Source organism: Esox lucius, chromosome 7, assembly GCF_011004845.1.
Source record: "Esox lucius isolate fEsoLuc1 chromosome 7, fEsoLuc1.pri, whole genome shotgun sequence".
Lineage (NCBI taxonomy): Eukaryota > Metazoa > Chordata > Actinopteri > Esociformes > Esocidae > Esox > Esox lucius.
The window spans coordinates 28,778,554-28,794,033 of record NC_047575.1 but is presented as its reverse complement, the minus strand read 5'-3'; the positions used below and the strand labels follow the sequence as shown (position 1 = coordinate 28,794,033).

Sequence of the window (15,480 nt, the reverse complement as noted above, 5' to 3'; positions counted from 1 at the left end):
GCTTCGGTAATAAATGCAAATTAACTCATTATCCTGCAGAGTTTGAAGACACATTCATGACATCGGGTGGCAGTAGCTAGCGTTGGTGATATAGTACATCCTAAGTTTAATTATGTAAATGTATACAGGAATAGGACAGATAAAAGAGCTGTGAAAGTAAATGTTACAAATGCCTCTCTTGGATATGACACATGAAGATCAAAAAAATATACAAAAACATGTATATACAGTGGGCAGAACAAGTATTTGATACACTGCCGATATTGCAGGTTTTCCTACTTACAAAGCATGTAGAGGTCTGTAATTTTTATCATAGGTACACTTCAACTGTGAGAGACAGAATCTAAAACAGAAATTCAGAAAATCACATTGATTTTTAAGTATTTAATTTGCATTTACTTGCATGACATAAATATTTGATCACGTACCAACCAGTAAGGATTCCAGCTCTCACAGACCTGTTAGATTTCTTTAAGAAGCCCTCCTGTTCTCCACTCATTACCTGTATTAACTGCAACTGTTTGAACTTGTTACCTGTATAAAAGACACCTGTCCACACACACAATCAAACAGACTCCAACCTCTCCACAATGGCCAAGACCAGAGAGCTGTGTAAGTACATCAGGGATAAAATTGTAGACCTGCACAAGGCTGGGATGGGCTACAGGACAATAGGCAAGCAGCTTGGTGAGAAGGCAAAAACTGTTGGCGCAATTATTAGAAAATGGAACAAGTTCAAGATGACGCTCAATCTCCCCCGGTCTGGGGCTCCATGCAAGATCTCACCTCGTGGGGCATCAATGATCATGAGGAAGGTGAGGGATCAGCCCAGAACTACACGGCAGAACCTGGTCAATGACCTGAAGAGAGCTGGGACCACAGTCTCAAAAAAAAACATAAGTTACTGTTGTGGAAATTTCTATGCACAATGTATTCTCTCTGAGTAAAGGACTGAGTCCCACTGTTAAGATAGGTACAGGAATGTGTGGGACCTGGTATTTGCATAGGGGACATCTATTGTCTGTCCAGATGCAGATCAATGGGTTTTAGGACAGGATAGGAGAAGATACAGCAAGGGGGCAGTAAGGTCAGTTGGCCCCTTTGGGTAAACATTATTGCAGGAAGGATAAGGTGGGGGAAGATAGCATTTGACGTGTGTGATAGAACAAAGGGAAATGTGTTTGATTGACATGAAACAGATGGCAGCATCTTACCACACCCCTTCTTCCTATGTAATAAATACTGTCGAAATGATGTTTTTATTTAGAAACTATCCACCGTTACTTTGTAACCTGTATACTTTCTCCTTGCAAGCAAGATTAAAACCGTTTATTGCGCAATTGATTTCTCCTGTCTTACCTACCATTTTCATAGAACTTTGGAATTTTAGAAATTGCCATCACAGTTACACACTAAGCCGTCATGGATTAAAATCCTGTAGCGCACGCAAGGTCCACCTGCTCAAGCCAGCGCATGTCCAGGCCCGTCTGAAGTTTGCCAATGACCCTCTGGATGATCCAGAGGAGGAATGGGAGAAGGTCATGTGGTCTGATGAGACAAAAATAGAGCTTTTTTGTCTACACTCGCAGTGTTTGCAGGAAGAAGAAGGATGAGTAAAACCCCAAGAACACAACCCGAACAGTGAAGCATGGAGGTGGAAACATCATTCTTTGGGGATGCTTTTCTGCGAAAGGGACAGAACCACTGCACCGTATTGAGGGGAGGATGGATGGGGCCATGTATCACGAGATCTTGGCCAACAACCTCCTTCCCTCAGTAAGAGCATTAAAGATGGGTCGTGGCTAGGTCTTCCAGCATGACAACGACCCGAAACACACAGCCAGGGCAACCAAGGAGTGGCTCCGTAAGAAGCATCTCAAGGTCCTGGAGTGGCCTAGCCAGTCTCCAGACCTGAACCCAATAGAAAATCTTTGGAGGGAGCTGAAAGTCCTTATTGCCCAGCGACATCCTGAAGGATCTGGAGAAGGTATGTATGGAGGAGTGGGCCAAAATCTCTGCTGCAGTGTGTGCAAACCTGGTCAAGAACTACAGGAAACGTATGGTTTTCTGTACCAAATATTAAGTTCTGCTATTCTGATGTATAAAATACTTATGTCATGCAATAAAATGCAAATGAATTACTTAAAAATCATACAATGTGATTTTCTGGATTTTTGTTTTAGAGTCCGTCTCTCACAGTTGAAGTGTACCTATGATAAAAATTACTACATGCTTTGTAAGTAGGAAAACCTGCAAAATCGTCAGTGTATCAAATACTTGTTCTCCCCACTGTATATACTTGTCCCCCGTTAAACTAGAACTGTTATTTCACTTTCAACAAGTCTCAAGTGAACACATTAAGGAAAGTTGTTATCTACTAATATATATATATATATATATATATATATATATATACATATATATATCTCAGTCGATGGTTGGTACAAATTAGTGAGACATGCAGCCTGCTGCTTGATACCATTGCTGTGCAAATTAGGACTAATTGGGCTTGAGTTGTGCCAGTGGGCATGATGTGGCTGTGCAGGCAGGGTTAGCTGTGGGGGCACCGCAGAATCCTGGCGCCCAGTGTAGGTACTACGCCGCACCCACAGGCAGAAACAGAAATATACTGGAGGGTCTGGAGGACCCACTTTTCTTTCCTGGGGCAGTGAACTGAATGTTTGATCAGTAAGCCTGTGAGATAATGGGATGTTCCCTTCAGCAGGCACTCATGTTCAGCTGTCAGAGTTCTCCATTTGCAATGGATGACAACAGGCCAGACCATTGTTAGGTTAGACAACACATAGAGGTTGATTCTCTCCACTCTGCCCTTTTGGCCTAGTGAGATCTCAACGGATTGGTAAAAGCTGCACAGGGTAAATAACTATAGTACTATCCACACAGCAGTACCTACACAGGGTAAATAACTATAGTACTATCCACACAGCAGTACCTGCACAGGGTAAATGACTATAGTAGTATCCACACAGCAGTCCCTGCACAGGGTAAATAACTATAGTAGTATCCACACAGCAGTCCCTACACAGGGTAAATAACTATAGTAGTATCCACACAGCAGTCCCTGCACAGGGTAAATAACTATAGCAGTATCCACACAGCAGTCCCTACACAGGTTAAATAACTATAGTAGTATCCACACAGCAGTCCCTGCACAGGGTAAATTACTATAGTACTATCCACACAGCAGTCCCGGCACAGGGTAAATAACTATAGTAGTATCCACACAGCAGTCCCTGCACAGGGTAAATAACTATAGTAGTATCCACACAGCAGTCCCTACACAGGGTAAATAACTATAGTAGTATCCACACAGCAGTCCCTGCACAGGGTAAATAACTATAGTAGTATCCACACAGCAGTCCCTGCACAGGGTAAATAACTATAGTAGTATCCACACAGCAGTCCCTGCACAGGGTAAATAACTATAGTAGTATCCACACAGCAGTCCCTGCACAGGGTAAATAACTATAGTAGTATCCACACAGCAGTCCCTGCACAGGGTAAATAACTATAGTATTATCCACACAGCAGTCCCTGCACAGGGTAAATAACTCCTTGACTAATAAAAGGTCATGTGGATCGACACAGCATTCCCATATTGGTCAAATCTATCTATCTGGTCCAGTCAGGTCCAATGGAGAAGGGGTTAGCCAGAACAGAGGGGTATGTGGTGTTTGATGGATCAGAACCCACCCGAAGTATACACAATATGGATGTAATAATAACATTCACACACACACACACACACACACCGATACACACACCCACTCATCTGTCTCACTTCGTGTGGTCTGTCTCAGGCCACATCCCTCTGGCACCACAGGAGGCCATCGTTGGAATGAACACATTTACAGTTGACTTCATCCAAGGCGATATTGTAAATTACACACACAGATGGCCGACGCTGGTCCTGAGTGCACAACCCTAATGTCGCCAGCACCAATCATTTACAGGTCTTTTCTTCTTGGTCTGACTTCGAAAACTACTTTATTGAAAGAAAATGTGGCAACTGAAACTGTGCTCCGTGTTTGTCACAAAGTATAACTCACTGTGACATTGATGGCAAGTGGATAATGGCAAGTCCTAGATATACATACGGGTGCGTACTTACTAGGGGAGGGCCGGCCGTGGTCTATGTCGCAGCCCTGATGGGAGGGTGCCAGGGGTGTAGAGGTGCTGTGGAGAGACTCACCGGCCAGGCTGGAGGGGCTCTCTGACAGCAGGCTGCCCTGTGTGCCCCAACCCAGCCCTGTGTGAGTCCTGCTCGGCTCCCCACTCAACACTGTGGGTAAACACATAGGGCCAAAGGATAAACATACAGAGAGAACGTTTTGGCTGTCTGACGTACTTAAGAGCTTCCACAAAATCTCCATAATGTAAATGTATATAACAACTGCATATTTAAGCAATAAGACACGAGGCAGTGTTGCATACGGCCAACATATCCCAGCTTAGACCTGTTCTTAGGTAAGAAGCACTGCAGAGCTGGGCATTCAACCACGGCTTAGGACTGTATCCAGGCACTCTGCAATGCACTAAGAACAGCAAAAGCTATGGTGTACTGGCCGAATACCACACACCCTGTTGTCCTATAACGCTTAAATATAAATAAAAGGCATTTCATACAGTAAGTACAACTTCTTTAAGTGCACAATTAATAAAAATCTAAAGGTTTTTCTACTCTGTTGTGTTTTTGTGTCGAGTGACAGGGACAGGTTGTTTAAATGGACATCCTTAAGTGGTTTCTGGACCTGAGTTTGGTTGCTGCTTGTACTCCAGGAGACCCGGGTCGGATAGCTTGCTGTCCACGCTGCGCTCACTGTGGTCCGACTCACTGTCGCTGCCACTAGAAACCACTGCAGCAAGGCAAAGACAAGAGATTAGAACATTACCAAACAAACAAGACAAACATCCAGCGTTTTGGTCACAAACATCTTGATGTGGTGACCTGGAGATTCCTGCACAAAACATCTCCAATTGTGAGAGGGTGAAATAGTGAAGGGTCCCATCAACCCGTTTTATAAGACAGGGTAAAATAGTGAAGGGTCCCATCAACCCGTTTTATGAGACAGGGTGAAATAGTGAAGGATCCCATCAACCCGTTTTATAAGACAGGGTGAAATAGAGAAGGATCCCATCAACCAGTTTTATGAGACAGGGTGAAATAGTGAAGAGTCCCATCAACCAGTTTTATGAGACAAGGTGAAATAGTGAAGAGTCCCATCAACCAGTTTTATGAGACAGGGTGAAATAGTGAAGGGTCCCATCAACCAGTTTTATGAGACAGGGTGAAATAGTGAAGGATTCCATCAACCCATTTTATAAGACAGGGTGAAATAGAGAAGGATCCCATCAACCAGTTTCATGAGACAGGGTGAAATAGTGAAGAATCCTGCACTCTGTCCTAATAGTGTTTAATGCCGTGATCGACTTGTTAAAAAGCCTGTTCATTTACTCTGATATCTTTCTGCTACAGGTATTGCACTGTGCAGTATTTGTTTTATTTCTTTTAATCACACATGTTTTCTATCTTAGTGTAAATATTATGCTATGTAATCACACAACTGATGGGCAGCATTTAATGGCGTGACCTTCATGTCAAATAGCTGGTTCATTCACTGTGATATCGTTCTGCTACAGCCACCTCAAATGAGCTGCACCTGAAATCCTTGTGTCCAAGTGTTTTTGGGCTATTATCTGTAGTCAGTTAAACAATCCCAGATGCCCTTTTATGACCTGAAGATGGGTTATGTTATAATGCACATGAAATCATATACATTAATCACAGGGACAAGCCCTCTCTCTGCTGGGCCCAGTGGGGAGGCCTGTAATCTGTCAAATTCATACTGGTTTAAAAAGCCCCATCCAGCTAGTTGCAGGATTGTAGATTGCACATGGGAGCCAGAGAGAGAAACAGAATCTGATTTAGGATGAGGAGGCCCTTGCGATCGTACCGCAACACACTTTCCCTCCACCAGTGGCCCGAGGCCAGGCTGCAAATAATTTTTTATGAAGGAGAGAGGAAAGAAATGCAAGACAGAGAGACCAGCACACGCCTGCTTTCCAATTTGTTTACAGCCCATCTGCTGTGGTTTCAGTCAGTCAGGAAATGCAAGGGGTGTACTATATGAGATCTCTCTCTCTCTCTCTGTGTCATCTCTCCTCCCCATTCCCTCCCCTCCCTTAGCATATACATGTCTCATTAACACATTCACAAACATATTGTCATTGACTTGAACACACAAAGATTTACGGTACACTAAACACCATCACACATATCTGCCATATATATGAACACACTTAAGGAGAACAACTCCCCCTTCTTATTAAGCCACAAAGGTCAAGGTACAGATGTTCGCTTAAATTACATCAGATGTTTCTCCCTAAACTGATTAAAATCATGCACAAAACAAATTATGAAAATAATTTTGTATCTTATTGCACCCTGCAGTACCCTAGTCAGCCTTCAACTTGAGATACTCAATAAGAGGAGGCAGCACTGAGCTCAGTTAGTCTCATCGTTGGATCAAAATCTGTGCATTTTATGTATGTTAACCTAACGTGACTTGCTTTCTGAAACTAGATCTGCTACATTGTGCTGCTGACTAGAATTAAATGGTAATATGTATGTTTCTCTTTTGACTTGAATGAAATTGTACTATTTATGTTTTTCTCTTTTGTACATTTCAACCAGAAAATGTGGTGGAGTAAAAATGGATTTTCACATTGTTATGGCGTAAAAGCCTCCATCCATTTCCCCTGAAAACTGGAACACATGCTTGATGGGGCCACCACGTAGTATATATCTACTTCAATCTCTCACAAGATTCCATCTTATCCAGGCTTTATTGGCATCAAATGTGTCACTGGGTCTTCACAGAAATGGTGTCAGGTGATCAATGGTTTCTTCAGTAATTGATGCATTTGCACTCTCTCTTTCACTCTTTTCTTACACTCCCTGAGAAATACCACCCAGCTCTTCAATCTGGCCTGATGAATATTGCCAAGCGAGCAGTGACTTATGTCTCATTTCTAACAGCAATTTCCTCCTGCACTGCCCGAACTGTGTCAACCCCAAAGGCAGACAGCTAGGAGTTTGTGTAATATGCAGAACATGTCACCACTTATAAACCCTCAAGGACCTTTTGCTAAAAAAAAAATTCTAATGGTCCATCTTCTGTCTTTCTTCAACAAGGTCCGGAGGGCAGCACTTAAAAAGGTTTATATTTCCACAGTGCCAAAATTTGAAACAAATCTTTCTCTAACCATCATTTGGGGTACTTTTTATGCCCCCCGACTGTCTAGTTTTAATTTCTGAGATTTTCTCACAAGCTAGACCGTCTATGAAAGTGGGTCAATTCCTATTTATACTGTTTCGGTATTTCCTTGTCATCTTGAAGTATATTGACATATTTTAGATTCTCTAAAACAAAAAGCAAAAAAATAAATAAATACAATATCTTTTTAAACCAACTACCCACACTCTGTGTTTTACACTTTGGTTCCGGAGGATCATATACCATTTTGTGTGTGAAGATGTGCAATCTATAAAATATTTTTATTTCCAGTACATATTGCTACTAGACAACAACTATCTGAGAAACCCATTGTAACATGCAGCACATGTACAAATTCCTACTTTTGATCCCTTGAGCAAGGCACTAAACTCCAAAATGACATTTAGAAGAGCTGCCCTCTGGTTGACCCTGTACTTCTATTTACTTATTTTCAGCCAACATACATCCCGGCTGTAGGGGTAAAGACCAATCAACTATAACACAAAGCCGCACAGCGACAGGCTTAAAAAGAAGTAAGGAGTGTCTCTGGCTGGTCTTGTAGGCAACAATACCTGCAGCCCATACTGAATAAGGTTGGTGTTCATGTGAATCCCACTGCTTTATCTGAACATGCACATTATGTTTCATTCAACAAAGATCCTTCACAAAAAAGCCTGAAAAATATTTGTGAATTCCAGTCTCCACTAAGAAAAAACGAAAAAGAGAAAGCATGGGTTTATTTTTTATGCATTTTAAATATTTGTTGCTTTTTGCTTAATGTTCCTCCCATCTCTTTAAAGAACTATCAATCAACTGCATTCTGATTCAGATGTAACTGCCAGCGGGGTTAAGTAATGCAGTCAGAGGTCTCGGTCTGTACGATCTACTTATGTGACGACTGAGTTGAACAGCAAAAGGCAAGGATCTGAGTGAGCATGACTGAAGTATTCATGACTGTGTGGAGAAGGCGCTAAATACAAGTGACAGACAGTGGGTGGTCAGGATTTAACATGTCAATAACATTTTAAATGCCACTACTTGTGTTGTATACCAGTAAACAGCATGTGGGATAGTTCAACCTAATATTCATGCACATTGACCTTTGTTTTCAAAAGGATTTCAAGGCCTATTCAATGGCATGCAGTTCGTTGCCAGGGCAGTGATAAAAAGAAATTGAGAGGCACATGGGATGTGATAAGTCTTCACTCAAAACGAATGTGTATCACAGGGACTTGCATAAACCAGCTATTTCAACACTTCATTTTAAGAAACATAATAATACATATGTAGCAGCTACACTGGGACTGTGATCAATGAACATTACTTACGTGCAGCAAGTGATTATGATCTACTATATATGATATGTTACATTAAAAACATAAAAATGACACCTGGGGCTGAGTCAGTAGCATTCGCTATTGTCTGTAAGATATCTACTGACTCTAGATCCAATGTGGGAAATTGGGTGGACTTTAACACCCAATTTAAAGTTGGAGCTGGGCAACTCTTGGCAGGCCAGAACTAATTTAGGAGTACATTTTAATGAAGTCATGTACTGATTTTTAGCTGATTCTCATAGCTGATTCTTGGAGGACAAATTCTACAGCATTCCAATGCTTTCTCTTTGGACAACCCTACCATGTATTTGGGGTTGCTGCTATGTAGCTGGTCAATATGATTTACATATCCAAAAAGCATTGATATCATTCATTTCAGCCACTTTGGGCTCAGAACCTAATTGTAGACCCTTGTTATAGCAGACGTGTCTACACTTTAAGTAAGTGTGGATGTAGCAGGTATCATTGACTACAGTAGGAGTCTATCCACTCCTTAAAGCTAAAGTATCACAGAGCTAGATCTCACATGTGGTGCAGCTGCTCTATTACAGGTCAAATTGAGGTCCACAATTTGGTCATTATGTTTGCAAAAACAATAAAGCAAAAACCTCAGAAGACAATTAAGGAAATACATTGTTACTGTTCATTACTGTCTTGAGCTGATGTCAGATGGTGTTTGCATTAAAAGTGAGTTGGTCCTCCAGAGTTTTCTTTTTCCATCCAGTCTCTGTGAGCCAATTCTGGAAGCCCTTGGGGGCACTGTTGGATGATTTGTAGTATCCATTGGCAGGCTGGCCATCTTCACCATCCAGCATGTAGAATGATGTGGTTGAGATAGATGGTTCTCAAATGTAAATGTATCCCATCCATTTAGAATATGCCTCCGGATATTCATTGGTGTTTTTCAATATTTATCATCAACTTCAAAGCGTGATGGTAAAATGGATTTCAGAGCAGGAAATCACACAGTGTGAATATATGCAGTGTTTATTTTGAATTACAGAGTGAATTGGGTCCCTTTTAGTGCACTTAGTATTCAGACATTTTACAGTACAGTTACAGCAAAATGGGGAGATGGTCAGAAAAGTCAACTAGATGGTTGTGTCTATATACACTCACTTTTAGGATTATTAGGAACACCTGTTCAATTTCTCATTAATGCAATTATCTAATCAACCAATCACATGGCAGTTGCTTCAATGCATTTAGGGGTGTGGTCCTGGTCAAGACAATCTCCTGAACTCCAAACTGAATGTCAGAATGGGAAAGAAAGGTGATTTAAGCAATTTTGAGCGTGGCACTGTTGTTGGTGCCAGACGGGCCGGTCTGAATATTTCACAATCTGCTCAGTTACTGGGATTTTAACACACAACCATTTCTAGGGTTTACAAAGAATGGTGTGAAAAGGGAAAAACATCCAGTATGCGGCAGTCCTGTGGGCGAAAATGCCTTGTTGATGCTAGAGGTCAGAGGAGAATGGGCCGACTGATTCAAGCTGATAGAAGAGGAACTTTGACTGAAATAACCACTCGTTACAACCAAGGTATGCAGCAATGCATTTGTGAAGCCACAACATGCACAACCTTGAGGCGGATGGGCTACAACAGCAGAAGACCCCACCGGGTACCACTCATCTCCACTACAAATAGGAAAAAGAGGCTACACATTGCACGAGCGCACCAAAATTGGACAGTTGAAGACTGGAAGAATGTTGCCTGGTCTGATGAGTCTTGATTTCTGTTGAGAAATTCAGATGGTAGAGTCAGAATTTGGCGTAAACAGAATGAGAACATGGATCCATCATGCCTTGTTACCACTGTGCAGGATGGTGGTGGTGGTGTAATGGTGTGTTTTCTTGGCACACTTTAGGCCCCTTAGTGCCAATTGGGCATTGTTTAAATGCCACGGCCTACCTGAGCATTGTTTCTGACCATGTCCATCCCTTTATGACCACCATGTACCCATCCTCTGATGGCTACTTCCAGCAGGATAATGCACCATGTCACGAAGCTCGAATTATTTCAAATTGGTTTCTTGAACATGACAATGAGTTCACTGTACTGAAATGGCCCCCACAGTCACCAGATCTCAACCCAATAGAGCATCTTTGGGATGTGGTGGAACAGGAGCTTCGTGCCCTGGATGTGCATCCCACAAATCTCCATCAACTGCAAGATGCTATCCTATCAATATGGGCCAACATTTCTAAAGAATGCTTTCAGCACCTTGTTGAATCAATGCCATTTAGAATTAAGGCAGTTCTGAAGGCGAAAGGGGGTCAAACACAGTATTAGTATGGTGTTCCTAATAATCCTTTAGGTGAGTGTATAGTGTTACGGTAAAATGTTGAAACAACAGTAAAACAAAACTCATGCAGAATTTATCATTTATATTTTAGACGTATGGAACCTAACGTCAACAATGCATTAAATACTCTTTTTTTGTTAGCTAGAATGCGTTGATTCACTGTAAACAAAAACTGCACACGTACAATTAGCCCACCAGTTTTAGTGAGGCTACAGCAACCGTCACATTAATGCAGAACTCAACAAGATGGATAAGAAGCTCTGTGAAATTCAGACGCCGCAGCCACTTCACACTTTCAACATCTGTATTTTCTTTTAGCTCTGTCTCAAGTAGATCCAACTAATTGATAACAAAATTCCTTGTTAACTATTTTATTACCAAAGATATCGATTTTCAAACAATAGTTGTGGCAGCCCTAGCAAAATGGAATAGAAAATGAATTCCTTGGACCTCTAGGTTTCCAACCATGGACTTCAGTGAACCTTTCAAAAGCAGGTTAGTATCATCATTACACTGTTGACGCTACCCAATACACCATTTCAGAACTCTAATTATTATTTCTGATTAACCCGGGAACATTAATTCTAATCAATTTCGGGCCAGTCACAACAGAGGCCAAAGAGCTAATAGATAGTTGAAGAAAACCAAAATGTTACCCTAGGAAATAATATTGCATCTTAAATTGCACCTTTTTCTTATTCTAATTAAAAGCACTCTATAGGGAACAGGACTAACCAGAAGGCACTGTTTTTTCCTACGGCCAGTTTGAAACCACAGGTCATTATTGTTATGAATAATGAGCAATAATGCTATTTTAGATAGTTTTCATTTACAAAAATGTTTGTAAATTTACATAACCCTGTAAATGAAAATGGTTCCAAAACTGTTAAATGGCTGTTGCCCAATCCACGCACAAAATATTGCATTGAAATTAAACTGGTCTTTCAAACACAGAATCCACACAATTGGAAAAGTCTTAGACACTGGTTGATATTACAATGAGCACAGCCAGTTGATATATAGTCAATCATCTTCTTATTTTTAGGGCCCAGAGTCTCTTCCTGTTTAACACCCCCAAATCACCCTCCAAATCTGTAAATAGGGCAGTGGACAGACCAGGGCCCTCATGGCTCAATCACACACTTCCCTGATGAGAGCCCTTCATGAATAGTGAGAGAGGCAGGAATAGATGTCGATGCATGCCCGCTGAAATTGGTTCTGAGTTCCACTTGTTTCAGTTATTTTAATGAAACATGTCAAAGATGTACTTGAAAAGTAAGCAAGAAATCTAGATGCATGGAAATCACTCTTTAACAAATATCCTTAAATATGTGTTGTCCAAAAACATATAATTACCTTTGAGTATTGATATGCTACTTTGGGTAAGATAGGGTAAGACATTTCCCTTCAATCTCTCAAGAATAAAACCAAATCATGTATAATTGTTCCAAGTAAAAAATACACAGTTTACCTACTGTACGTGAAATTATCCCCGAAACTCTGTTTCCAAAAAAGTTGCGACACTGCAAAAATGGCAACTAAAAACAGAATGCAATGATGTGCATATTATGCATATGTATATTTAATTAAAAATAGTACAAAGAAAACATTGTAACTGAGAAATTGTATTGCTTTTAGATAAATACATGGCCATTTTGAATTCGATACTCACTCCACGTTTCAAAAAAAGTTGAGGCCGGTATGTTTACCATGGTGTTGCATCACATCTTCTTTTAACAATACTCTGGAAGCATCTGGGAACTGAGGAGACCAATTTCTATAGTATTGAAAGTGAAATGTTTTCCCATTCTTGATATAGCTGCTCAACAGTCCAGGGCCTCCTTTGTCGTACTTGTTGTTTCATAATGCACCAAATGTTTTCAATGGTGACAGGTCGGGTGCAAAACTGGCCTGCCTGCAGTCCAGGACTCTTTTACTATGGAGCCATGCTGTTATAATACGTGCAGAATTAGCTTTGGCATTGTCTTGCTGAAATAAACAAGGCCTTCCCTGAAAAAAACATTGTCTGGATGGCAGCATGTGTTGCTCCAAAACCTGTATATATTGTTCAGAATTAATGGTGCCTTCGCAGTTGTGTAAATCACTCAGGCCATGTGCACTAATGCACCCCCATACAATCACGGATGCTGGCTTTTGAACTGTGCACTGATAAGTAGCCAGATGGTCCCTCTCCTCTTTAGTCTAAAGGACGTACATGATTCCCAAAAACAATTTTGATTTCGCAGACCACAGGACAGTTTTCCACTTCGCCTCAGTCCATCTTAAATTAGCTCTGGCCTAGAGAAGCTGGCAGCGTTTCTGGATCTTGTTTATATTTGGTTTCTTCTTTGCATGGTAGAGTTTTAACTTGCATTTGTGGATGCAGAGACGTACTGTGTTCACAGACAATGGTTTGAGATAGCCACTATAGAATCATGTCTGTTTTTAATGCAGTGCTCCCTCAGGGCCCGAAGATCATGGCCATCCAATATTGGTTTTCAGCCTTATATCTTGCATACAGAGATTACCGAAGATTCTCTGAATCTTTTAATTATTATGTACATCAGATGATGAGACCCCCAAACTCTTAGCAATTTTACATTGAGAAACATTATTCTTAAATTGTTGCGCTATTTGCCCGAGTAGTATTCCACAGAGTGGTGAACCCCTCCCTATCTTTTTTTTGCATTATACAACTTTTCCAGTCTTTCGTTGCCTATGTCCCAGTTTTCTTTAAATGTGTTGCTGGCATCAAATAAAAATTGGGCATTTATTTTTTAAGAAACAATAACATTTCTCAATTTTCGACATCTGATGTGTTGGCTTTGTACTATTGTCCACTGAATAAATTATTTAAATGATTTGTAGAACATTGTATTCTGTTTTTCTTTAAATTTAAACATTTTACAAATTTTTACAGCATCCCAACGCTTCTGGAAATGGGGGTTCTAAAACTGTTTTTTTTGTTATACAGTTGAAAGTAATTTAGTAAACCCAGTTTAGTGAGCAACGTACTACAATTTTAACATCTTTACAACACACATCGTTTAGAAAACCCACGCTTACAGATTATAATGAGTTTTGTAGAAATGATTTAATTCACACAATTAGTGTCAACCTTCCATTACAACACATCTTCCCTTAGCAGTTCCTTTGTGCTTTCTACTGCCGCGGAGCAGCACCCAAGACCTCTAATAAGATCACCTGCTGGATTCTCATAGTGCCCAGATTGTTTTTGTGGTGTCCCCTCCACCTGTGCCAAGGTTCACAGGGGTCGGAGATACAGCTGTCGGCAACATCTGATCCCCCCCATGCTTGAGCCAGGACTGCAATGACTGAACATCTAAGCCAATTGGAAAGCACATGACGTGACAAGCCAATACATGACAAATTATATAATATAATGTGCACTGCAATATAATAGCGGTGTGTGTGTGTGTGTGTGTATGACAGAGCAAGTGTATGTTCATGATTTGATCAACACAAAAGGCTGGGTCTCTGAAATGGTGATGTTTGGGTATCTAACTTACCTGTCATTTCAAAGACCAGTACGGAATGTACAATATATATATATACACACATTCTCAGAATATCAGTGGGCTTGGTGTATTGCATAAAGGGTTTAGCGTTTAAAGAGCAGGAGAGGAGAGCCGGTAACAGAAACCTATTGATGTCCAGGGACTCTTCATGCAAATACCCCGAAAATCTCCCACAGGGCCACACACTGACAGGTAGCAATATATAAAAGCTCAATCTTGAACACACACACACACACACACACACAGTTAATGTGAATTGAACTACTTACTGTACAGTATAAAAAATTGCCAAACACAAACACATGCATACACACATATTGAATCATGGATTTTATTTGTCAAATGATTTAGCTTTTTAATTACGTGATTGTAATTATGTGAATTGTAACTACCTGCTTGTTATTTCAAGTGCTATATTATTTTGATCTTTATTAACAGCACGTTTCTAACAATAGCACAATGGTATCCCAAAAACTATTTACACCATATTTTCTTCCTCTTTAAAGTAGCTGTTAAAAATATGATTCAGAATACATGTATACATTGGTTTGGGAACAAGAACATAATGTCAGAAAACAGACCCAAAATATTTAAATGCTGCTTAAAACCCCCGGCTACATGAACACATTAAATCTTTTGTCTTACAGAATGACAAAATCTCAATCTAAAATGGCAAATCATTCTTACAAACCACAGTAGTAGAAGCAAACTCTTCCTCCCGCATCTTAGTTGCCTTATTCTCGAGATTCAATGACTACAATATTGTGTCTTTGTGAAAGAAGATGAAAAGGGGATAATGCTCAAATATCTTTTGAGTCAAATGCAGAGCCAGATAGAAATCTCATCTGTGATCATGCAATAAAGGTTGTTTATTCCCCATGTGGAGACATAGCAAATATGTGGCATAATGGTTCTCCAAGGCCCCAGCTAGCCATTCAGCATGACAGATAAGGTGTGTGAGGCCCTGCGAACCACTCTAGAGAACATAGATTGGGCCTT

The 15,480-nt window shown here is 40.6% G+C and overlaps 1 protein-coding gene across 2 annotated transcripts in view; it reads right to left on the bottom strand.

Moving 5' to 3' along the window:
- Nucleotides 1-15,480, bottom strand: part of doc2b (double C2-like domains, beta) — an 88,571-nt gene that overhangs the window by 16,228 nt on the left and 56,863 nt on the right. For both annotated transcript variants that reach the window (XM_020048581.1, XM_020048582.1), the window contains exons 8-9: nt 4,773-4,877; nt 4,133-4,303 (exon numbers count right to left, since the gene is read on the bottom strand). In XM_020048581.1, coding sequence (XP_019904140.1) covers nt 4,133-4,303; nt 4,773-4,877 — 276 coding nt within the window. The remainder of the gene's footprint in view (nt 1-4,132; nt 4,304-4,772; nt 4,878-15,480) is intronic.